The 24,416-nt window shown below is 57.7% G+C and overlaps 1 protein-coding gene across 8 annotated transcripts in view; it reads right to left on the bottom strand.

Moving 5' to 3' along the window:
• Positions 1-7: 7 nt before the first annotated feature.
• Positions 8-24,416, bottom strand: part of FARP2 (FERM, ARH/RhoGEF and pleckstrin domain protein 2) — a 91,414-nt gene continuing 67,005 nt past the window's right edge. For 4 of the 8 annotated variants that reach the window (XM_057551637.1, XM_057551636.1, XM_057551640.1 and 1 more), the window contains 14 exons: positions 17,869-18,029; positions 13,867-13,956; positions 13,358-13,491; positions 12,941-13,022; positions 11,908-12,157; positions 10,940-11,070; positions 7,762-7,830; positions 7,042-7,203; positions 3,684-3,766; positions 2,723-2,841; positions 2,328-2,488; positions 1,213-1,320; positions 875-1,026; positions 8-572 (listed from right to left, as the gene is read on the bottom strand). In XM_057551637.1, the coding sequence (XP_057407620.1) occupies positions 503-572; positions 875-1,026; positions 1,213-1,320; positions 2,328-2,488; positions 2,723-2,841; positions 3,684-3,766; positions 7,042-7,203; positions 7,762-7,830; positions 10,940-11,070; positions 11,908-12,157; positions 12,941-13,022; positions 13,358-13,491; positions 13,867-13,956; positions 17,869-18,029 (1,772 nt within the window). In that variant the 3' untranslated portion in view covers positions 8-502. Of the gene's footprint in view, positions 573-874; positions 1,027-1,212; positions 1,321-2,327; positions 2,489-2,722; positions 2,842-3,683; positions 3,767-7,041; positions 7,204-7,761; positions 7,831-9,994; positions 10,790-10,939; positions 11,071-11,907; positions 12,158-12,940; positions 13,023-13,357; positions 13,492-13,866; positions 13,957-17,868; positions 18,030-24,416 lie in introns of those variants that run through there. The other 4 variants (XM_057551641.1, XM_057551638.1, XM_057551639.1 and 1 more) reach the window with 4 other exon arrangements.

The following is a 24,416-nucleotide window of genomic DNA, read 5'->3' as shown; positions in this document are numbered from 1 at the left end:
CACGTGTGGCCCACTGGACGGCGAGGGGCAGCACGCAGGCACGCAGAAGATGCCCTTTATTTCTAACCACATGCACATTAGCACAGCACACCTCCTGGGGACTGATAAATTATGGGGACTTTTTGCAGAGGTATGTGGGGTGGGCGGCAGGGTGGCTTCTGCTGGACTTCCATGCAGCTGTGACCCAGGGGCCCTGTCCCCACCCCTCATTTCACCCAGCCTGAAAGGCAAGGTCCTGCTCTGGAGGCGGACAGAGGGCAGGTGAGCACCAGCCTCGTCAGTGCATGGAGCTGGGCCTGTTTCCATGCACACGCGTGTTCGTCCTGGTGCCCCACGGGGCCAAGAGAGTGACTGGGTCTTGAGGGGGCCTGTGCCCCTCCCAGGTGTCCCTGTGAGGCCCACCCACTGCCAGTCTGCAGGGGGGAACACGGGACGAGCAGTCGTGGGCACGTGCTGGCCCTGCTCTGCTTGCTCGGCTCTCCTCAGCCGGGCAGGGTGGGCTTCACGCCTCCTCCTCAGGGGTCCCGGCCCTCCCTGGTGAGGTGCTGGCGCTCTCGATCACCTCCATCCACCTGAGAAGAGGTTTCGGAACCGTCAGACCCGGCCCCCCCCGCCCCCCCCCCCCCCCGGCAGATGCTTGTTTGGGAAGCAGGGGGCGTGCTCTGGCTATCAGACCAATGGGCTTGTGCTCAACTGTCTTCCCAAGGATGACCCCAAATGAGGGAATGGGACTGAGCATGGGCCAGTTAAACGCCTGGAAGCAGTGCTCGGCCCTTCCTTTCCAGGACCCAGGAAACTCGCCTCTGGTGTCCTCAGTGGAAGCAGGAGAGGCGAGGAGATACGGGGGGCCCTGGCAGCCCCCCCGCGAAATTACCTCCCGAATGTGTATTTGCTCTCAGCCCGGAAGAAGTAGATGTGGGACTTGAACTGGAGCTTGAAGACGTGCTCCTTGTGGATACCGTCCGCCTCCCCGGGGAGGCTCACGCTGTAGCCCAGCAGCGGGAGGCTGGCCAGGGGGCAGTCGTCCTGGAAGGCAGCAGGGCACGCGCTCGACACGCGCCCAGCCCCCGGCCCTCTCCCCACACGGCAGCGGCGGCGGGGCCAGGCTCGTTCGGAACCGAGGGTGTTCCGTGAGGGCGCAGTGGGCGGGCATGGCGGTCCTGCAGTGCCAAGGGCAGAGCCCCCCTCGGGCTTGGTTAAAAGCACCCCTACCTGGTGAGTTTTGTAGAAGAACAAACAGAAATTGGTGAAGACCACCCAAAGCTTCTGCCAGCCGTTACTGTTCTTGAACTTCCTCAGCAGGTATCCCGAGAGCTGGTTCTGAAAGGAAAAGAAAAGCCTGTGGGCCTGGGTGTCCAAGGACCGTCAGCCCCTAGACAGCCACTCTGCGGGCTCCGTTCTCGCAGGGGCCTCCTGGGAGCAGGTGTCTCCCCGGGGTCACCCCCCCCAGGCTTCCCTGGCTCCGCTCCGCACTGACGGGAACGCGGTGCCCTTCCCCGTGCCGCTCGGACGCTCTGCGCGTCGGCAGTTAACAATCTGAAGGACGGTAAAAAGTGGAGAACGAAGTAGAATGACGCTGTTTCTTTCCCGTCATCACAAATCCCCTGTAACAGACACGGGGCCCAGACTGGAAGGTTATCAGACGGTGGGGGACAGGGGTGCCCCGTCAACAGAGGCCCACGCAGCCAGCTAACCCTGGCCCGGCCCGCAGCGTGGCGCCCCTCTGGCCGGGCGGGGGGGAGCCGCCCCGCTCGGCCCCGAGTCCTGGCGCCGCTCTGCGCCGGCCCCTGTGCCCTCCGGTTGGTGCCACCACTTCCGTCCTCGTACCTCACTCTGGGGCGAGGCACACGGGCCCGAATACATCCGCAGACGGCAGGGCCCTCCCCACGACGCAGGCCTCTGTCCCCGTCAGGGTTGGTGCTCACGAGGGCCCCGCACCTCTGACACGTGAGGGGGTGGCACAGACGGCGGACGCGGTGTCCAGGGCCACTCCGCCATCTTGCAGGCCCCAGCGAGCTGGCCACGCTCCCTGCTCCCCCCGCCGCCGTGTCAGGACCCCCCCTGCGCTCCTCGCCCGCTCTGCTGGTCCCTCCCCCGGCTTCGGCAGAAGCTCAGGACAAGTGGAGGCAGAGGTGGCCTGGGTGCAAAGAGGCCGCTCCCGGTGAGGGAGGCAGCCATCCCGGGATCCCGGGCGACAGGCCCTTCAGAAAGAGCTCCTGACGGCGCCCTCCCGGCCCCGCCCACCCGGGCTGCTCTCCCCCGCCACCGCCACTGTGGACCCCGGGTGCCCCATCAGCCCACACAAGCAGGGTCTCCGGTGGCCGCACCTCGACGGCCGCGCTGCGGTCGGCCCTGGAGATGCTGGTGGTGCGGTCCCAGCACACGTGCATGGCGGTGCTGGCCCGGTGCTGGCCCGGCCCCCCTGAGGAGCAGCGGGCCCCGCGAGCGTCGTCTTCCGACTCCTCCAGAGAGACCTCGTCGGAGGGCCCTGGGAGAGAAGTCAGCCCCCGCTCAGAGGAGACGGGAGCCCCCCCGCCCCCCGGCCAGCAGCAGGCAGGGAGCGAGACCACGCGCTGCTCCTGCCAGAAGAGCTCCCGCCCCTCCCGCCCACCTGAAAGGTCCCTCGTGGACGGAGAGCACATGGGCCCAGCGGGCTGCCCGTGACCAGGGGGACATCCACAGGAAAGCTTCCTTGTCTCCCAGGGGCCCAGCCAGCACTCACCGCGGGGAAGGGGGCACAGCACGCTGCCCGGCGGTGCCAGGGCCGTGTCGGCGCTGCTCTTGGCTGCATCGATGGCGGCGTTCAGGTCCCTCATCCACTTTTCTTTCTCCAGCCGGGTGCTGCGGGGCAGGGCCGAAGCTCAGCCGCTGGGCAGGGCCCACAGCCGGGGCTCCCGGCCGCGCCCCCTCCCACTGGGGGGCAGAAGGTCAGGGTGCCTGTTTCCCCCTCGTGCGCCCTGTCCTTCGGGTCCAGAGGGCTTGTCAGGACGCTGCGGGAGGCCCAGCCTGCATCCGTCATGCTGGAACGGGGGTGTGCTACCGGGTACTTTGTTCCTGGAACGGGTTTTTAAGTCTCTGGGGCTGTGAAGCTGAAATATGAGACTGGGTCCTCGATCATAATTAAGCTGCCAGGGTTTCCTGGTGGGAGTCCAGCGCCCTGTGCTATGACGTCAGCCAGCACCCCGCAGGACGGGAGCTGAGAGCCAGGCGCCGCCCGCCTGGACGCAGGACGACGCCTCCTTCGGAAGAAGCTGGGGACGCAGGCTCCCACAGGGGAGGGACCGGGCACAGCGTCCAGGCCGCCAGGAGCTCGGGTCGCCTTGCTGTCGACAGGGCACGGGGGGCGGGGAAAGCATCCGTTTGCCACTGTGCTACGGCCCAGTCAGCTCCTGCTGCCCAGCTCCGGGGCGGGAGGCGAGTGACGCCAGGCCTCGGTGTGGCCGCCGCGCCGGGCTCCCCCCGCTAGCCCGCCGGCCCATCCCTCGAGCAGCCAGCAGTGTCACCGCCAGTCTCTGCGGATGGTCTCACGGTCACAAGCTCCCACGGACAGTGAAGCTGCTCCTGCGGCCGCGTAGCTTTGAAGCAGTGCTCAAGGGGCCGTGTGTCCCCGTGACCGCGACACTCTCACAACTCAGAGGGGACCAGGGCCACTGGGCTGTGGAACGTGGGCGGAAGGCCCTTACCTGGCTGCCACCACGACTGTCTTCTGAGCGGCGTAGATGGTGAAACAGTGCGGGACAGACCACTCATTCTCGCGTTCTTCCACCTGCGGGCGGGAGAGGAGGCAGAGCGTGACCAGGAGCGGGGCTGGCGGAGCCCGAGCTTGCGGCGGGACACAGGTACTGACCAAGCCCACGCCGACTCTACGAGGGGCTACAGGAGACACAAGGGATCCCAGCGCCATGGCGCCTGCTGCCCAGGTGGGCAAGCTGAGGGCCATGGGCACCTAACTACTCACCGGTGGGTCCAGCACTATTAGCTGAAAATCAAGCACGGGAAAAAATGTTGAGCATTTTAGTTGAAAAGGGAGTTGGACAATTCATGTTTATAAAGTGGTACCAAAAGCTAACAGAGTTAGATTCAGGCTAATCTCAGTTATGAGAGATTAAGAGAAATAACTCCAGAACAAAGTATTCCTTAATCAGACCTAAAAACCTAGAGGAGAAACTGTCCTCTGACCAAGTGAGCTTGTTCTAGGAATGAGGAAGGTGACTGATGGAACCCACCCTGTCACAAAGTCGAAGGGAGAAGAGTGACCATCCCCCTCCACATGCTGAAACACCTTTGCCAAAATCCCACGTTATTTCTGATAATACCTCTTAGATACAAACAGAAGGAAACGGTGTCTTTCACAAGCCAGGAGTCACCATCCTTCCCTCCACGGTCAGGAGCGAGGGCGGGCTGTCCGTCCCCAGGAGCACCCAGTTACAGGCGACCCCTCCCCAGAACATGGGACGCCAACCACCGAGCCTCACACTGGACTTAAAAGGGTCTGAAACTAACATGAGTGCAGCCAGCAGGTGGTTATCAAGATGTCGGCTGCCCCCTCCAAGTCAATATGTAAATTTAATGCAGTTTCAACAGAAACGCCAATGGTGTTTCTTGAAGGAATTTGTCCAAATGACTCCAAAGTTGATTTAGAAGAATTAAATACTTGAGCAAAGAACTGTTTAAAGAGAAGGACAAATAAGGGAAGGAAGTTACCCACACAGTGACTAACCCTTACACCGCCACTAATTAGAAGAGTGTAGACTGATGTTGGGACAGACAGAAATGGAACAGGACCTTCAGAAAGAATCCAAGTGTGAAGACAAGAATTTTTTATATGATAAAGGCAGACTTCGGGATCAGTGAGAAAATGGAGGATGCAAGAAATAATGGGAAAACTGACTATACGAGGAGAAAATGTTACATCCCAATCTAAAAACATCAAAACCAACAAATTTTAGGCAGATTAGGTAAATGAGAAAAAACTGTAAGCCCATCAGGAAAGAAGTCCCACACCAACATAGTCTTGGTGTGGGAAAGACTTTCTGAGCCCGTGCCAAGGACAGAAACCCTGAATTAGGAAAAGATGGACAGACTGACTACAGAAAAACGTCTAAGTTCACCCCTTCAACACGTATTCGTCAGGCCTCTGTGCCCGTGGCCATTCTAGGAACAAGACAAACGCAATCCCCGTCTGGAGGGAGTTTATAAACACTGAGGTGACACTGAACTGCAGGCAAAGTGACGGGAATTACGTACCTGGAAAGCACCTGAGACCTGGAAGGGTTTAGGAATGCTTCACAAACGCTAACAGGCCAGAGCGACAGACACGCCCGGTGCCTCCTGGGGGAGGGCAGAGGGCGCAGGAAGCGGCCTTGCTGGCCGTCCCCGGGGCGCGGAGGACGGGGTGGACGGCCAGGGCTGCCCAAGGCTGGGACGGCACAGGTGCAGACGGGCCTGGAGGGAAGGTCACCCGATCAGCCGCTCCCACAGCCACTCAGCAGGTACAAGGAGCCCCAGGCTCACATACACGCGTGGCTGTTTATCTCAAGGCCATAACTAAGGACGCGTAGAAAGATCCAATGGTGCTGTTTCTAATTCTGAAAAACCAGACGTAGCCAAAACGTCCAGTGCGGGGAGCTGGTTAAATAAACTGGGGCTCGGAGCGCCAATCCACTACCCATGGCTCCTGAGCCGGTGGCAGAAGCAGAGGACACGGGAGGATGTTCGAGATGAACTGCCGAGCAAAACCAGTGCGGGTTACACAGCAGCTTGTGCAGGGCATTCCCCAGATGATGGCGAAATGCCGACAGCACTTACTACTGGGCAGTACGATGACGAGTGCTTTTCACTGTACACCTTCAGTTTTTCTCTACACTGAAGGTATAATTTTTAAAACAGATGGGGTCTGCTTCCAGGGATGGCAGGTGAGGTCATTCAAACTGACCCCTTTTTGCTGAGAGTTGGAAAAGCTGAACAAATGTTACAGAGACACCTGCGGAGGCTCTGACGCTCTCTGGAAGGCGGTGCAGTGCCCAGGGTGCGGATGGCGGCGAGAAGGGCCAGATGCCACGAAGGAGAAAGGGGCGGAGGACGGCGCTGACGCTTGGGAATTGGGAACTGGACAGGGGTCGGACCCCACCCATCCTACACCTGGATGGGGCCTGGCAGGGCTGCAGAGAGAGGTGTTCACCGCATAAGATGTTCTGGACAAACAGCACATCTTTATGGCAAAAACCTGAACTTGGCCGCCTATCTCTGCTGTTCCCAAAGATGGGTTCCTGGCCGAGTCTAGTACACTCAAGGGGGAGTCTCTCCATGACCTTCAAGGCCACAGTAGGCACTGACCACGGAGGAGAAGACAGACCGCATCACATTAAGACGAAGAATTCCTGCTCATCAGAGACAACGTCAACACGCCACGCGGCACTGAGACGGTGGGGATGCGGACACGCCCTGGCGGCACATGGCGTGGACAGAGCATGCGGTGCGGCCCAGGCCCTCAAGAGCTCTGAAGACAGAGCTTGCGCCTCTTCACGGGGTGGAGGTCAAAGGGCAAACGAGAGGCCACACAGCACGACTCAGTGGGGGTCGCCGCGAGCTTCCCTGAGGCCAGTCCTGACCTGCAGCCCGCCCTCTCTTTAGCGGTGGTGCTATCTGTTTTACCATTTTAAAGCTGTGCGTGTGTGAAATAACTAATTATGATGGCGAAAGAAACCAAAATCGTCAGTATAAGAAAAAAGAGAGAAGTATAAAATGAAGGAAGTGAAAACTCTACAGTCTTAAGAATTAGGGGTCCAGCTTTCTCTTTTCAAAGCTGTGTCAGCACCCAACCCCTCCAGCAGCACGGTGGCCCCCGCGCCCGACCCGGGTTTTTCACGGAGTCTCCCCCCACAGGACAGGGCTCCCCGGGAGGAGTAGGTGGGTTCCTGGCGGAGCTGGGCCTTGTCCTGCAGGGGCTGGTGGGCTTGGTCAGGAGGCCCTGGAGGGGCTGCAGGTGGGGCTGTTTGAGCACCAAGAACAGTAGCCATAACAGGGTGAAAAGGCACGCACAGCCCAGCAGGTGCTGCTCCGTGGCATGGCCCCCGACCGCCGGTCCGGACCTGCCCGGCGCCGGGCGCTCACCAGCATGCCGCGCAGCGGAAGGAGTCCCCGGATCCGGAAGTGGCTGGTCCCCGAGGCACCTCTGCTTGTGTACAGCAGCATGTCTGAGAACTGAGGGACCAGAAGCTTTAGATAAGTGAACTCTAAAAACAAGTAACAAGGACTCAACATCTTAACAATCAGACCAACTTCAACTCCAAAGGCCCTGTGTGCTTACTCAGTTTGCTGGAGGTTTTTGGCAAAAAAGGGATTTTTGTTTCATTCATACAGTCATTTCGGCCAGGGGTGACCAGTAACCACATGGGCCAGCAGACCTCTTGGGCCAGTGGGAGGCGGTGGGGGGCTGGTCCTGAGAGTCACCCCCACCCAGGAAGGCTGGGGTTTGACTCCACTAGCTGCGCACGAGGAAGGGAGCTGACAAAAGGGGACCTGCTGGCGGCAGGGACTTGCTGGGAGGACCTCTGGGCTCATGAGTAAGGCCCTGCGAACTGACGCTGGCACGAGCAGAGCGGTCCTGCAGCCGCGGGTGTGTGGATTTTTCTACCTTCTGGCTTTTGCTCATCCTGCAGACAGGTGTCCAGAACCCAGAATAAGGACCCTTATTTCTGCGACCCTCTCCTGGCTCCTGACAATGAGGCCGCCCGCCTGGACCGTGCCCATCGCACCTACCAGGAAGAACATCCTCTGCTGCAGGCCCTTCCTGGTGAGCTGGTGGAGGCAGCCCTCGCGGATGAACTCCTGCAAGACACCATCGGGGTCCCTGTGTGTGGCAGAGGGCACCTCGGCAGACGGCACGTCACCCTCCACACTCCTCCGAGCCCCTCGCAGGCCCCCCCGGCCCATGCGCGGCGCCCTCCTGCCCGGATGGATGCCTGAGGGCCTGCCGTGCGCTCCAGCCTCCCTCCCGTCTGCTCCCCTCGGTCACCCGCGTCCTGTCTGGTGTCGGGTAACTCGGTGCCCGGTCTCTGAGCTCCCACAGGCCGGCTGCGCTGAGAGCTGGCACACAAGGCAAAGGGCACTGTTGAGGGGCAGCTTCTGGAAGGTTCCACCATGGAGATGACGTGAGTTCAGCTTGAGAAAAGCTGGGCGGGGCAGCTTGAGAATGGGAGGGAGGAGGACAGGACACCTGGTTCCCACCAAGCGTCACAGGGGACTTGTCAGCTGCCGCCCTGGCGCTTGAGCAGAGGATTCCTAAGGCCATGAAGGTGCTACAGCCCAGAGTGAGACCCTCCAGTGGGCTAAGGCTCAGCGGGAGCCCCCCGTGTCCCGGGCAGCCCTCTCCCCCCGGGACTCGGGGCTCCCCTCACCGCCGGGCCAGGCCCCGCACCTGCCTCCGGGGCACAGATGTCCGACATCCCTAACTGCCTGCGCCCCGGCTGAAGCACCGTCCCGGGGGCCCGAACAGTCCGGTCTGGACTATTTCTGGGCACTCTTCTACCATCTGCTGTTCTATCAGACAAACAGCACGGGCTGGTGCCCCGAGAACACGCCCGAAGACCCCAGCCTTAGCAGCCCTCAGATGACCTGAGCAAGGGCACAGGGAGGAGAGCTCATCCAGTAATCCTCACGGACACAGCGAGATGCGAAACCAGCCACAACCCAAGGGACAGCCCTGCAGGAGGAGGAGGGCGGCCCCCAGCCCTCTCTGGGCCGCAGCTGGCAGGCCTTCCTGCAGTGGTCGCCGGGCCAGCTCCGCCGCTCCCCAGAGACCCCAGCCCTTGGGGGTATGCTCCCCGAGGTCCTGCCTCCTCGATGCCTGGCAGCACTCACCCTCGGGGCCTCGTCACCCACCTTCAGTTCACAGCCCTGCCCTTCGACCCTGCGCTCAGATAACTGGGGTGGTCTCGTCCCTGACTGATGCACGCATTTCACTCGGGGAGGCCAGGAACCCCGGGGGTTAAGGCAGGACTCGGAGACCCTGACTAATAGCAGCGGTGACGGCAGCAAGGCCACCCCGGGGAGCCCGCCCCGGCCCCTGCTCTATGGGGCTGCTCCTGTTTATTTGCCCCTCTGGTGACAGTTTCCTGGGGCCACCATCTATAAGTCACTGCGTGGGGCACTCAGAGAAACAACAATGTAACAAGAGCCCTCCCACCTCCCAGGAGCTCCCACCCAGCAGCACCCCTGGGAGCCGTCCAGGAGGGAGAGGAAAGGGGCTGTCCTGGCTCCCAGCCAAGGCCCTGCTCCAGGAGGGCAAAAGCTTCCTGTCTGTTTAGTCTTGTTTCTTTGAGCTCATGGTCCCACACTCGCAGTACCTTTCTTCTAACAAGGCTAACACAAAACAGGATTTATACACCCACGCTCCAATACTCTTACGTTTGTGCTGAGACAGGAACACCCCTGTGCAACCCTTTTTTTTCGGGATCTTAGTTCCCTGACCAGGGATTGAACCTGCGCCCCCTGCATTGGAAGCGCGGATTCTTAACCACTGGACCTGTGCAACCCTTAAAACAATATTCTTTTGTTGACAGTACTGAGTCCAAAGCAAAAGGAATTAGTGACAGAAAGTAAGCAGCCCGGGAGACATACAGACCCATGGAATACAACTGAAGGTTCAGAAATGAACTCACACTCCGTGGCCCACTGATTTTTGACAAAGGAGTGAAGACAGCTCAGCAAAGGTGTTGGGACAACTATATATCCACTTGGAAAAGAGCAAAGTTGGACCCATATCTCACACCATATACAAAACTCAAAATGATCAGCTCTAAATGTAAGAGCTAAAACATAAACAACTTTTAGATGAAAACACAGGGGTAAATCTTCATACCTTGGATTAGGCAATAGTTTCTTAGCTATGACACCTAAAGCACAAGCAACCAAAGAAAAAACAGACAAATTAGACATCAGCTAAATTAAAAACTTTAATGTTGTAAATGATACCACCAAGAAAGTGAAAAGAAAAAAAAAAAAAAAGTGAAAAGATAACCCACAAGATGGGAGAACATATTTGCAAGTCATATTCTGGTAAGGGTCTGGTATCCAGAGTGGATAAGGAATCTCGCAACAGTAAAAACACAAACAACCCAATTAAAAGGTGGGGAAAAGACTTGAATAGGCATTTCTCCAAAGAAGGCACAGAAATGGCCAATAAACATACGAAAAGATGCTTGATGTTAGTCACTAGGGAAACACAAATCACAAGCACGAAGAGATGCCACTATGTACCACCAGCATGGCTAGGATCAAAGACACGACATGGAGAAGTGGGAACCATCCTGTACCCCTGGTGGGAACGTAAAGCCGTGCAGCCACCGTGGACAAGTCTGGCGATTCCTCAAAGTGTTAAACACAGAGTAACCACATGACCCGGCAATTCCACTCCTAGGTATGTACGTTTGTGCCCAGGAGAAATGAAAACACATGTTCACACAAGGACTTGTACGTGACGTTCACAGAAGCACTATTCACAATGGCCGAAAAGTGGAAACAACCCAAGTGTCTATCAGCAGATGAACAGGTAACCAAAATACGGTGTCTCCAGAGAATGAGCACTATGCAGGCACAAGAAGGAATGAAGCCCCAACATAACACACAACACGAATGAAGCTTGAAGACACTGCGCTGAGTCAGAGAAGTGAGACACAGAAGGCCGCACACCGTGAGAGTCCATGTGTATGAAATGTCCGGAGAGAAGTCCAGAGACAGGAGACCGGGGAGCGGGGCGGGGGTGGCTGCTGACACGGATGGGGTCTCTCTTGGGGGAATGAAAACGTTCTGGAATTAGTGGTGACGGCTGCACAACCTCATGAATATACTGAAAGCCACCGAGCCACACATTTTGAATTATATCTCAATTAAAACCAGTGAAGTAACCAGTTCACAGAACTTTCTCAAAGCCACTCACCCTGCCGGGAGCAATGAGGTTCTCTATGCCGACCAAGTCCCGCTGCAGCTCCATCAGCTTCTGGAGGTTCTCCAGCCGGGCGAGGCTGTGCTGGAGGGTGGAGGTCACCTCCGTGATGGCCTCGAGGGCTTCTGCGTGGAGAGGTCCCTCAGTACAGGTGCCCGGGCAGGGGAGCTGGGGGTGGCATGGACGAAACCCTCCACCCACCAGTTTGTGACAGGAACTGACAATTTAAAGGTGGTTTTAACTCCAGGAGCATTGTACGCAAACTCCTCACAGGACTGCCAGGGACAGCAAGTGTGGGTCCCTGCAGATGACCTGAAACTTGGACTTGTTCGGCCCAAACTGCTGACTAGCCCACACTCAGGCTCGGTGAAGAGAAAGGGGGCAGTCTTTATAAACAACTATTTAACGTTACGGGCAAAGCAGCGTCGCCCGCCCTCGTTTTAGCTGTGCTGCTCTTCTTTCACATTTCCCTTAAAATGCATGGAAACATTTTGGGCAATTTTGTCCCTTCCTTTTTGGCAAACACGAAACACTTGCTTTTAGGATGCAGAGGAAGGGCGCTGTCCACATCATACGGTCCGTTTTGTTCCCTGTACGTCAGAAAGTATCTGATCTATTCTCAGGACACCGGGAGGCCCGGTGGAAGGAAGGGCTACCTAGTTCTTCACCTTGTACGTTTAGAGACAGACAGTGGTGATCCGACCTGAGAGGCAGTGACTTCCCGCTCTACGTTTGTGCTGCAACTGGAAGTCAGTCCTATCTGAGGTCACAAGGGTCAGGGTTTATTCCTTCGTCCCTCTCACCAAAGCGAGGAATTACAAAGCCCACCGACATCAGAAGCTTCCCTCAGGCCACGTGGCCCCCAGGCGTGCGGTTCAGAAGCCGACCACCAACCCGGCCCCCCGGCGCCGCGGGCGGAGGACCGGGTGCCCGCGGGGGCGGCGTGCCGGGCGCGCACTCACCGCGGCGGTCGGCGCGGTCCTGGTCGCCGCGGCCGGGGTCCTGGCGGTCGGGGGCGCACAGGCGGCGCAGCAGCAGCCGGTAGTGGCGCAGGCGCTGCAGCGGCTTCAGCAGGAAGGTGTTGAGCGGCAGGTAGCAGACCTTCTGCAGCTCGAAGTCCCGGCGCAGCGCCTCCAGCCTCCGCAGGCGCTTGCTGGCCGCTTCCAGCTCCGTCAGGACCTCGTGGAGCCTCTGGAAGTGGCGGGTGAGCGTCTGCGGGGCGGGGGGCGGCTGAGCGGCTGCCCCCGGGCCCCGCCCGCGCCTCTCGGAGCCCCGCGCGCCCCTGTTAGGTCTCCCCCCACCCCGGTCTGCCTCGGTGGGCATCACAGGGGACCCGCCGGCCCGGCGGCCGCGCGTGCGTGTGGGCCCTAAGCTCACGCCGCGCGCCTCCGCCTCCGGGACGCGTTCACCGCCCACCCCCAAAACCGGGGGCCTGGAGGCACGGCGGGGCCGCGGGGGCGGGGCCTCGGCGACGAGCTCGCGGCGCCCACCCGACCGGTCCCGGTCCCGCGAGAGCGCCGAGCGCTGGAAGCACGACCCGCGCCGCCGCCCGGAGCGCTGAGGCCCGAGGAGAGGCCGGGAACGGGAGGGAGCCCAGAAGCCCCGTCTCGGGGGCGAGCTCAGCAGGAGCGGCTGCACCGGCCCGCGGCCCTGAGGGGCCCTGAGGCGGGACGCAGCCCTCGGGGAGCGCTCTGCATCCTGAGGAGAGCGCGTCGGGGCGAGTGCCGGCCGGCGGCAGCGCTGCGCTGGGCGGAAGGCGGCTCTCAGCGGACCCGCCCTGAGGGGGGCGTGTCCCGAGGAGGGCGGTCCCCGTGGACACAGCGCGCGGAGGGGGGCGCGGGCTGAGCTGTATGCCGTCCTCGCGGGACGCTGAGCTTCCTGAGGGGAAAGCCGCCCTGCCCTGTGCGTCACTCTCCGGGGAACACCGTCCTGACGGGAGGCCGGCGGCCACACGGCCAGCTGCTAGGTCGGGAGCCGCGCGCACGCCCGCGCTACCTTTAACTGAAGCATGTTGCTGAGCAGGACGTCCCCGATTCGTCGGTGGTCGCCTGTGGCCTGGGCACTGGAAGACCCCTCCCTGGAGCGGAGACGGACAGACACGGTCAAAACCTCGCGGCAGCGTGCGAGATGCGCTTCGCGTGCTGCCAGGGCCACGGCGGGTCCCAGGCTCAGCAAGACCAGCACCGAGAGGCTCTGAGGGCGAGGCCATCCTCGACAGAGGCAGCTGTCACATCCCAGCCATCCGCGAAACGGCGGTGGCCAGGCAAAAAAGGGTCTCCTTTGAGCCTGCTCCTGTCCCCGCCTCTGGGGTAGGGTGAATGCACGCGACGTTACCTATGGACTAGCGCTGGCCGTCTCGGCGGAACAGTGGCCCTTGTGAATTAGCTAGGAGGCCGGCACGCGGGGCGTTACCAGAGCGCCAGCCTCTGCTCCACCTCGCGCAGGAAGCCTCTGTGGAACTCGTAGATGGGGTCGATGTTGGAGAAGAGCAGGGTCATCAGGTCCGCAGGCATGGCGTCCGCCTTGACCACGGCGCTCCGGAACCACTGCCGGGACAGCTCAGGGTGACCAAGGGACCCGGCCCCCGACGACGCACGGCGCCGACCCCGGGGCCCCCACGAGCACGGCCCGCATCAGTGCGGCGGCTGACCAGCCAGTTTTCACAACATTAGAAAGCAATTCTGGGTGAAAAGCTTCAAAGGGAGATATTCCCAGGTTCACAATCGGACCCAATATTCTGACCTGACGTAGACATGTTTTAAGGCAGATACATTTAACAGAACACGTACACATACACACACACACGCAGGTCTCACGATGGCCAAGAGCCGTTTCTCGGGGGTGGGGGGGATGCTCTGTCTCTGGCCCGGATTTAAGAAGTATTAAGAAAATCAAAGCAACAAAGGACTTAGGTTTCATACCACGGTAATAACTTCTAAATCCTTCAGGTATGTTCGCTCTGTAGCAAGAATCTCCTTTGCTATGAAATAGGCCTCGTCCACGGGCGCACACTGCAAGAAGTGCAGACAGCGTGAGCGTGTGGCCCCGGCCACGTCGCCGACGGTCCTAACGCTGCATCTCTTCCGCTCAAGGTAACGCTGTCATGTGATCTTCACGTGCACTTCCTGAGAGAGTCACTTCTAAGTAAAGACATAAGCCCAGCTGTATCTCCCCCAGATGTTTTTCTCATTTTATATTATTCTTTTTGAGAAAAGAACTGCTGTTCAAACAGCAACATATAGTGAAGCTAATTACTCGTTTTGTGATGAAATTATTGTTCAGATATCACTCACAGGACTGTAGCTGCTTAACACACAGATACAGGCACACCTCAGAGATGTAGCGGGTTGGGTTCCAGACCACCACAATAAAGCAAATATTGCAACGAAGTGAGTCACATGAATTTTTTTGGTTTCCCAGTGCATATAAAATTACATTTCCCCCATACTGTAGTCTATTAAGGGTACAACGGCCTTGTGTCTTCCCCCCCCCCCTTTTTTTTTTGGCCATGCTGCACAGCTTGCGGGATTTTAGTTCCCTGACCAGGGATTGAACCTGGGGCCATGGCAGTGAAAGCACCGAGTCCTAACCACTGGACCGCCAGGGAGCTCCCACATTATGTCTAAAGAAACAATGTACATACCTTAATTAAAAACTACTTAATTGGGACTTCCCTGGTGGCGGAGTGGTTAAGAATCTGCCTGCCAATGCAAGCGACATGGGTTTGATCCCTGGTCCAGGAAGATCCCACATGCCGCGGAGCAACAAAGCCCGTGCGCCACAACTACTGAGCCTGTGCTCTAGAGCCCGCGAGCCACAACTACTGAGCCTGCACCCTAGAGCCTGTGAGCCATGGCGCACCTAGAACCCGTGCTCCGCAACGAGAAGCCCGCGCACCCAAACAAAGAGGAGCCCCTCCTCCCCACAACTAGAGAAAGCCCACAGGCAGCAACGAAGACTCAATGAAGCCAAAAAAAACCCCAAAACAAACAAACCAAAAAAACTACTTAATTGCTAAAAATACTAACCATCATCTGAGCCCTCAGTGAGTGGCAGTAGTAACATCAAAGCTCACTGACCACAGACACCACAACAATCATAATAATAATGGAAAAGTTTGAGGTATTGTGAGAATTATCAAAATGTGACACAGAGACACAAAGTGAGCAAATACTATTGGAAAAATGGTGCTGGCAGACTTGACACAGGGTCACCACAAACCTTCCATTTGTAGGAAGAAAAAAAGCAGTATCTGCGGAGCGCAATAATACGAGGTCTGCCCATACATGAATGTATGTGATTATAAACAATTAAGCCTAACTCACACAGAAGTCATCAAAATTGCCAAGCAGCGTACGTTTTATCCGTGCCTGCGGTTAGAGCCCGAGGCTGGCTGCCGTGGCCCAGCCCCGGGGCTCTTAAACCTGCGTCAGGGCCGCTGGCCGTCCGCAGGGGCCACAGGCCAGTCGGCGGTGACGGGACCCTCAGGAGCGGGAAGGGCAGCGCTGCGTTCCCAGCGAAGCACAGGCCTCATGCCCACCGGGGCCGGGGACTGTGTCTTGTCCCTGCAGGGCCCCACCCCGCCCTGAGCACACCTCAGATAGCCGCCTCCGCCTCGGTCAAGGTCCCGGTGCATGGCCGACCCTCCACTCTCTCCTACCTGGCGGACACCTGGTCCTGCTCCGTCCCCGCACGCTCGCCCACTGCTCTTCCCCCAGGCGGAGGATTCAGGGCCGACCCTCCCGTGTCCACCATGCCAACAGGCACCTGGGACGTGCCCAGGAACAGAGGTCCCTGCCCTTGAGCTGACAGCCTCCCAGGCAGGAAAGCAACTCCAGCTACCGGGGAAGTGACCCAGCCGGGCAGCAAAGCGCACAGAAGGACGAAGGGAGCAGGTGGGGTGGAGGCTGGCAGGACAGACAGCTGCCTCCTAGAGAGGGCGGCTGGGCGGTGGGGGCCAGCCCCGAGGTCAAGGATTGGGGGTACAAGGTGAGCCAAGTGGTCACCGGCGGGGCGGCGAGGCAGGGTGTTTGGGGCCTATCTGAGCACATGGTGGTGCGCGGGGCCCAGGATGTGTCTGGGGGCGGGGGCTGGTCAGGAGGCGCAGGGAAGGGCGAGCCAGGCTGAGGGGTGGTGACCCTGCCGGTCAGGGTCCGGGTGGGTGGAGGCGGCGAGTCGGCTGAGGGAAGGAGTGCGGCAGGGCGAGGGTCTGAGTCTGCAGGTGACCCGTTTGGGGAAGAAGATGAGGCCGGGTTTGCACCGTGGGGTCTGAGACTTCTTCCTGGGGCCCTGGGGAGTTTAGGGAGGTCGCGGCAGCAGAGGCCACTCCTCCTGTGTGTCCCGGAGGCCACTGCTACGGCAGCCGCCCCCTCAGCCGCGGGACACTGGGAGGTTCCACCTGACCCTTCACAGCCTGTCCTGCTGTCCTCCCTCTGGGACTTGTGTGTGGAGCGTCCGCGGGCTGCTTCTCATGCCAGCTTTTCCCACACCACTGGCAGCTACATGGTCCCGCGCCATCTCCTGGTGTCCCGCCCCGGACACCTGCAGGCCGCCTTTCCAAACTTCGTGCTCGTCAATTCTTTCTTTCTGGGCTTCGTGCTATTAAAAAATGACTTCTTCAAATCCACTGAAAAATCACTGAGCTTGTGTGCTCAGTGAGCTCTCTGGGGTCAGAGCGGCCCCAAGAGGCCCACGGTCCTGGTCTGGGAGGCTTCGGTCCTCCCTGCCCTGGTCTCCCTGTGGCCAAGCGTCCCGGCTCTGGTCCGGATTGCGGACACGTCGCACGCACGCTGCCGGTGAGGGTTTCCTGCCTGGGTCCCCACTGAGGCCCGAGACCAGTTCCTCTCCCCATGGCGGGTGAAGGTGCCCAGAGAGACGCTCGGAAACAACCATGGCAACATCACTGCTGAGGTCACAGTAATACTGCAGGTGCCAAGGGGACGCCAGCAGTAGAGTGGTCAGCAGCAGCTCGTGGATGGCCAGCCTGGGTAGCCAGGGCCAACCCCTGATTTCCAGAGCAAAGAGCACCTCTTAGGAAACTCAGTGGAGAGAAAGCAAAACAGCTGCTGCTCTGCCAGCCACACCAGCAAGCAGACCTGCCCGCAGGCCCCGGGTCAGAGCAGAGCGAGAGGCCCTGCTTTGTCCCCACAGAGCCCCGAGCCTGGTGCCCACACACAGGCAGGGAAGCAACCCCACCTTCCCTTTCAGGCCTTCCCAATACTGTGCGTCCCCAGCGATTTCTATTAAAAAGGAGAAACAGCACAGCAAGTGGGAGACACGGTAAGGAAGAGGGATTCCAGGAAGCAAGCTGGCATGCGGGCTCCGAGGGAGGGTTGGGCAGCCCCCCCGCCCCCAGCTGGGCAGTCAGATGCCGGCGCGGGAGCCCAAGGCCTGGCCAGCTGACGCCGAGGCTTCCAGGACCTGCCAGGGGAGTCATCAGGAAACCTGGGGGTCTCCCAGCGCGCATCTGGCGGGCCAGGGCCTCGCTGGCGATGCTTCAGGCTATGGCCTCACCAGCGAGCGGGCACGTTTCTCTGCCTGGTCCGTGGCGCTCTGCCTACCGACCCCGCTCTTCCCCGAGGTGGAACAGGAGCCTGCAGGGCAGCTGCCTCACCTCCCCCGCGAGTCCACACGCCCAGCCCCTGGGACGCACCTCCAGAACCGCCTCAGCCACCAGCCCCACGGCCTCGCCTGACCCCCAGGCCTCCTCCCAGCAAAGCGGGGTGGCTGAGGCCCCCAGGTCCCCAGGATCCAGCCCCACACTTGGAACCTACGGGAGCCAGGAAGGTGAAAGGAATAAGGAGGCCCATCTAGGCACAGAGGGACCCCGAGCGCCCCGGAGGTGGTGGGAGGGTCTCAGGACTGGGGAACCCCCAGCCCCTGCTGCCCAGGCCCCCAGCAGCAAGCACCCCGGGGCCACCCACCTTGTGTCTCGGCTCCTCCTGGTCGTCCATCCCAGCTCCGCCAGCGTCGCTGAGGACGGGGCTCAGCAGGGGAGTGGAGCCCTGCTCGGCTGGGCCCAGTGGGCTCAGGCTCAGTGGGGTCTTCCGGGTGGACGGAAGCTGAGGACTCTCCACGGAAAGGCCTGGAAGTGAACGGGCGATGGAGCGAGAGATGAAGAAGGGCAGACCCGAGGGACAGCACCTGCCACCAGGCCCTTCCGGGGACACGCAGGCCTCAGTGTGACATAAAGCAACGGTGAGAACAGGTGACAAGTGAGCGCCCGCTTCCCCAGAGAACCTCCAGGGCGGCTTGGCCCAGGGCTCTGGGTTCCCGGGGAAGATGCGGCCGCGATAGAGCCAACGGGGAGGAGGGTGCACACATAAGAGGCCAAACTGAAGCTGACTTATCTGGAAAAGAACGTGTATTCTAAGGCTAACCATTCACTTAAAAAACTGGATCACACTCATCATACTGTTTTCTACTTCCTTGAATTGTTCGTTAGCAAGGATTTTATTCTGATTTCTAGAATCATACCACAAAAGTAACTAATACTTAATTTTTTCCCCTTCTGAAAATAATGTTTGCTTTTGACCAGACTGAAGCCAAAATTCTGGCCTCGTTCTATCTTATCCAACATTTTGGGATCAAGAAATTCTCTTTTCTATTTAAAAAAATCCTCAAAGGTTTATTTCTAATGTTTTTCTATGAAAGATTAGTAACTATTAAATGCCACATTTGAAAGTTACCTTAAAGCGGAGTTTTAGAGGAGACATTTAACTGTTCAAAAGCAATTTAAGATAGAAATTTACCTTGAGTTTATAAATGTATAGCGTTTTAACACCCAAACTACCATTATCTCTAAGTATGATTATTAAGTCGGTTTACAAAACGCTAGAAGTAACACAATGGGTTTCAAAACGAGATCCTTTCACACCGTGATTGGGGACCAAATGCAGTTGCCCACGGTGACCAGTTTATAGACCCAAAACTTGGTTTATTCAGCCTAAAGCGTGAAGTGTGTAGGAGGCAGGCTGGTGCAGAGAGCTTCCTACTGGCGGGGCTGCCACACACAAGCCCCTGCAGCCCTCCACCGTGGCCTGAGGGCGGGGGGGAGCCCTTATTTTCACATTGACAAGTTCAGAGCTCTGGGAAGCGGGGACCCCACCCAGGGCTTCTGCGGATGGGCTACCAATGCCGGACAGCAGAGCTCTCCTCTGGGATTCTCACAACCACACAGATTTAAGACACAGAGAAACGTTCACTGACATTAGAAAACCTGGACAACGTAAGAACGTGAAATTATTGGAACCAGTTTTATTAAAATCTGCTTTTATTACACATTTAAAATAAGCTAAGCCACCTTAAAAGAGCGTGCGTTGCCTACGTCCCCTCCCCCAACAGGCCTGCCCTGTCACTTCTGCGGGACCAAAGCGACCGAGGGCTCTGGGCTGTGCCCGAGCACGGCTCCTCTGGCTGCAGAAGAGGCTCGTTTCCCGGCGAGCAGCTCAGGATCACACTCCAAGGTCCACTGTGTCCCTAAGTAGCCCGGAATTGCATAATGAGACACCTCTACACAGTGAAAGTTCAGAAAAGATGTAGAAGCTACTAATAAGCTGTCTACTTATTCTTCCCAGGCATGTTGCTCAAGGTGTGAGAACCAAGACGCTCACCCGCGCCGGTTCTGCGAACAAGTCCACGGGGTGACCCTCGCGTCTTCCCGCCCCGCACAGCCCTCCCGCCCGACAGGAAGCTACGAGTGCACGGTTTACCACAGAGTTCTTGCAAAACCTGACTTTATTTTTACAGAGCAGAAGGGGACAGGCGAGGAGGTGGTGTTAGCTCTGAAGCCTCCTGTGACACGGCTGCAGGCAGGCCCGGCCAGAGTGGGCTCGGGGGCCGACAAATGGGCCGACGAGCGGGAGGCCGAAGCCCAGCAAGCGACCCCCTCGGGACAAACAGCTCGTCTGGAGTAAACTGTTTTGGTTCTAGGGAGGTTAAAAGCCATCGCTGATATTATCATTGTAGACAAGGCTGCCCTCACATCTGCAGGTTCCACATTTGAAGATTCAATCAATGAGGATGGAATATATCGGGGGGAAAACATTCCAGAAAGGCCCCAAAAGCAACACTTGAATTTGCCGCTCTGGCAACTATTTACACAGCATCTTACATTGTATTTACAACTATTCACAGAGCGTTTACACTGGATTAGGTGTTGTACCTAATGTAGAGATGATTTAAAGTACCCGGGAGCATGTGGGTGGGTTGTATGCAAATACGACGCCATCTCACATAAGAGACTTCCCTGTAAGGGGTTCTGCTATCTGTGGGGTCCTGGAACCAATCTCCCGTGAATACCAAGGGACAACTGTACTTATTATTTCACAAAAATTGTCAACTCACAATTTAGTGACTCGATTAAAAAGCACCACAAACAGACATTAAACATTTGTTTTTACTAAATCTGTCAGCCGCATCAAAATGTAATACATCATACCTACATCAAATTCTGTCAACACAGACGCTACGAGATGAAGTGACCAAATCTGCGAGGAGCTTCTTCAAGCAAGTGGCAGTAAACGAGGCTGCTGGAGCGTGCGGGCCACTGCTTCTCTGTCGTGACGCCGGTGACGCGCGGGCCCTACGCCCAGAGCGTGCCCGTGGGGCCGTGGCTCTGCTGGCCGCTTCCAGGAGCGGCCAGGGCGCGTGAAGGCTGCTCTGGACCGTGTGATGGCGTGACAGGCTCTGACCTTAGAAAGCCCGGTCCACGTGGACGACCTGTATTAGAATGCACACCAACAGGCAGATGGCTTAAGCATTTTTAAGATGCTAAATGTCAAGTTTTAGGTGCCACAGAGTATGTGTAGCCTTAACTGACATGGTGAAGAATCTAAAATGTTTGTAAACCCAGACTTCTGCGTCCAAGGTCCTCTACTGTCAAACAGCCAGGAGGAGTCAATGTTGCTCTGAGTCACAGGACCCGCTCACACGTAGGTGGTGCGCTACTGCCCCACCGTGGCACCGAGAACCACCAAATCCTTGCAGACGAGACAGGTCTGGAAACGCTTCCAAAAGGAAACGCTTTGGGATGGGTGGACAGCTCTCCGTTTCTGCTGTCCACCCGGAGTCCACAGGCAGCCTCTGCTCCCAAACGTGCAGGGTTTGACCGTCTCCAAGAAAACACTGAAAAGGTAAAACTTTCGTCTCAGTCACTCAGCAGTGAGCCACCCTGGGAGATGATTTTCTCTGTGGCATTCTTTATTTCCAAACATTTCTAAATATCCATCTTATAATTTTTGACATCGTTTTGAGAAGCGCAGTACTGTGCTTTGTGTAACCTCCTTATCGTCTGACCAGGTGATGAAAGAGAAACATCCCATTTAGACAGGAAGCTCAACTACTTTTATTTCATACCTTTAAATTCTCTTCTTCAAAACTCTGTAATAAAATAAACAATTTTGAAATTTTTGCCTTATAGCGGAGCAAGAGTCAGCTCCAGTTTGGAAAATTCAAGGTCAAGTTTGAAGGTTAACATGATGGAGGGAGTGTAAGATCTGGAAGCTCCCTCTATGGCTGGAACAGTGACCACTAATCCCATAAGAAAAGGGAAAAGCCGATTTTTCCAAAGAACCCAGGTAAGCGTGACCCTGATGAGTCGCAGGAAACCACGTCTGGCTCCACTTCTGAACTAGGATGTCACGAGTCTCTCTTATAGGAAATATGGTTCATAAAATAAAAGTAGGAGGCAAAAAAGTGGCTACTCCGAGGGGTCCAAGCTCCAGCTCACCCCTTCTTCCTGCTGTGTGTTTGTCCGTCTCCCAGGGCTGTGACGGCTCAGTCTGGAAGTGGCTGTGGTCACCTGAGACTCAGGGGGTGACGTCTACACGCATGGCGTGCCCAGGGGCATTTTCCCGAGTCTTCTCTTCTGTTTCCTTCTAAGCAAACAAGACTCCTTCCTTGCTGAGAGAAACGGGGGTGCCAACCTACAACTCATTCACACTCTGGGCCATGTGTCCGGATGACGCCCGCCAGGTGTGGGGTCTCCTCTGCGCGACACGTGTAGGTCGTGTAGGTGGTCCAGGGGGCGCGTCCTTGTTCTAATAAATGACACATTTTGTCTAAAGTTTGAGAAGCTGTGACTTATGGATCTTCTGAACTATTGGAGCGACGGAGGCAAGGGCCCCGAAACAAACTATTCAAGTAAACCAGGAAGTGCGTAGGTGATGTTCGTTAGGAAGGAGATGCAACCTGAGTGAACGTTCTTGGAAAGTAAAGGCCACACAATTTTTACCCTCCTAACTGGTCACCCTGTACATCTACTGGGCTCATCACGGAGGTGTCGCCACCTCATCCCCGCGGGGGTGACGGCAGTGGGGGGCGTCAGTGAGGGACGGGCCGGTGTGATGGGGGAAGAAGTGGAGACCCCCGTGATCCACTGTCCTCTGCTCTAAGGCGGGGTCTCCCAGGGAGTTCATGCCAACAGGAGCCTTTCTAGACGCTGCCAGCCGCCTCCCGCCCCCAGCACACTGGGCGCCAGGTGCCTCGAGACCCCAGAGGGAGCCCAGCCCCCGCCCCGAGGGGCCTGCGCCGCCCCGAGCAGCCCGTCCTCAGCCGGCTTGCTGCAGCCGCTGCGCAGGAGTGGGGCAGCCCCGAGGCCTGAGAGGGGCTGAAGAGGTGGGCAGCTCCGCGGACGCAGCACAAGCTCGCGGCAGCTGAGAGGGGGTCCAGGAGGAAAGGCCAGTTCAGAATCTGAGCAGCTGCCACGCTTCAGGCCGGGGATTTTATCGGGTGGGGTCTAGCTGACTGCGGGGAAAAGGCAATGAAACGGTCTCATTTTCAGAATTAAGAAGCCAACAGCACGTGTTCTGTGCACTATAAACCCGAGAACCGTGCAGCTCAACCCCAATGCTGCCAATGGTGTTGCTCTCAGCCGGCACCTTGGAGGCTCGTGCGGGCCCAGAGCCAGCAGACCACCGGCTCGCCTACATCCCCCTCTGCACACTGACCACAGGGGCCACGACAGGCCCGAGCGGGGCCGCTGAGAAAAGCAAGGCACTTCCCCGACTGGCCTTCCATAGGGGCGTCGCCACCACGGCCGGCATGAGACAGTCTGTGGGCGCCATGGGGCCAACTGCCTATGAAGACAGACGTCGGTGGTGATGTGAAAAGATACAGGGCTGTTTCAGGGGTTCACCTGACACATGAGATAATCTTCCATGGGTGTAAATCAAAACTATACTCAAGTAGAGGGAAAGGAAGCTAAAAAAGCCATCAAAATCCACAGCAAATATTCCCTTATTTTATTGAGTAAACAGAGAGTTCTGAATTAGTACATATCTGCAAATTTATAAACGGCAATTTCAACAGGAAACAAATTTTCAAGTACCACAAACCAGGCAACGTCAATGTGTCTTCAAAGAATGAACGAGTTCAGATTTACAGAGAAATGCCATCCCCTTTTCTCCTCATTCCTGGGGACATAGATACGTTCACGCAAAAGACAGCATCCAGGGTCACGGTGGGCAGGGCGCCGCTTGGAGAGACAGTCCCACAGCGGCCCCCGCGCCCCGGCCAGCTGCGACAAGCTCTGTCACTTCAGGACAGGGGCCGGGGCACAATCCCATGAGTGACTCCGTGGCCTTGAGAACAGACACTGAAATGCCCAACTTTAAGTGCCTGAGAGAACGTGAACATTTTCATCTACAAAGTAATTGTTCTAACAATGGATTTCTTTTTGGTGCTCCCTGAACCGGGAGGGAACAGCGTACCCTGAAGATGCACAACTGGCATCCCTCGTCACACACACGTAGGGTCGTGACCCGTGTGCACCACAGGACCGGAAGCACAGCACACCTGGTGCTCAGCCACTCCTCCAGGGCAGCAGGTGCGAAGGTGCCTGCGGTGAAAACCACAACACACACGGCACCAGAGCAATTAAAGGACTGTGCAAAGTGACGATCTTGGGGATGATGAAAGTTCTCCATGTTAAACTGTTTTGTGCGGTCTTTATTGCCCATCCCTCCATCGTTACTACCATTTTAAAAACGTGTGTTAACTGGAAAAAGGAATCCTACTCTAACCCCACACTGAGAGAACTCCTGTGTGATATGAAAAGGCACACACAGGACGCGCCGTGACCTGCTTTAGTGCTGTCAACCTGACTAACGCGAGGCTCTGCTGTTGTGAGACGCTGGAAACGGAAAGACGATCATAGAGGTGATAGCTAGTAAACATAAACAGTCCACGTAAGCGGAGTGCATCACTCCAGGGGACTCGGCGGGGACGGCGGGCACTGCCTCTGGGCTGCGGTGACGGTGCCGGGCGCCCCCGCGGGCGGAGCAAAGCTCACTGCAGCCGTGCGCTCTCAGCGCTCTCAGCGGCGCGAGAAGGGCTGCTCCCAAGCCTGCGGGTCCCGCGCCCATCTGCACATTCATCCTGTAATCCGGGTCTACGGGGCCACCCTTCCAAGGTGGTACCACCGCATACCACGTGTCAATCACAATGAACAGCCTTCAGCAAACCCAGGAAA

This window comes from Balaenoptera acutorostrata, chromosome 8 (genome assembly GCF_949987535.1).
Source record: "Balaenoptera acutorostrata chromosome 8, mBalAcu1.1, whole genome shotgun sequence".
Lineage (NCBI taxonomy): Eukaryota > Metazoa > Chordata > Mammalia > Artiodactyla > Balaenopteridae > Balaenoptera > Balaenoptera acutorostrata.
This window is presented reverse-complemented; position numbering and strand designations above follow the sequence as displayed.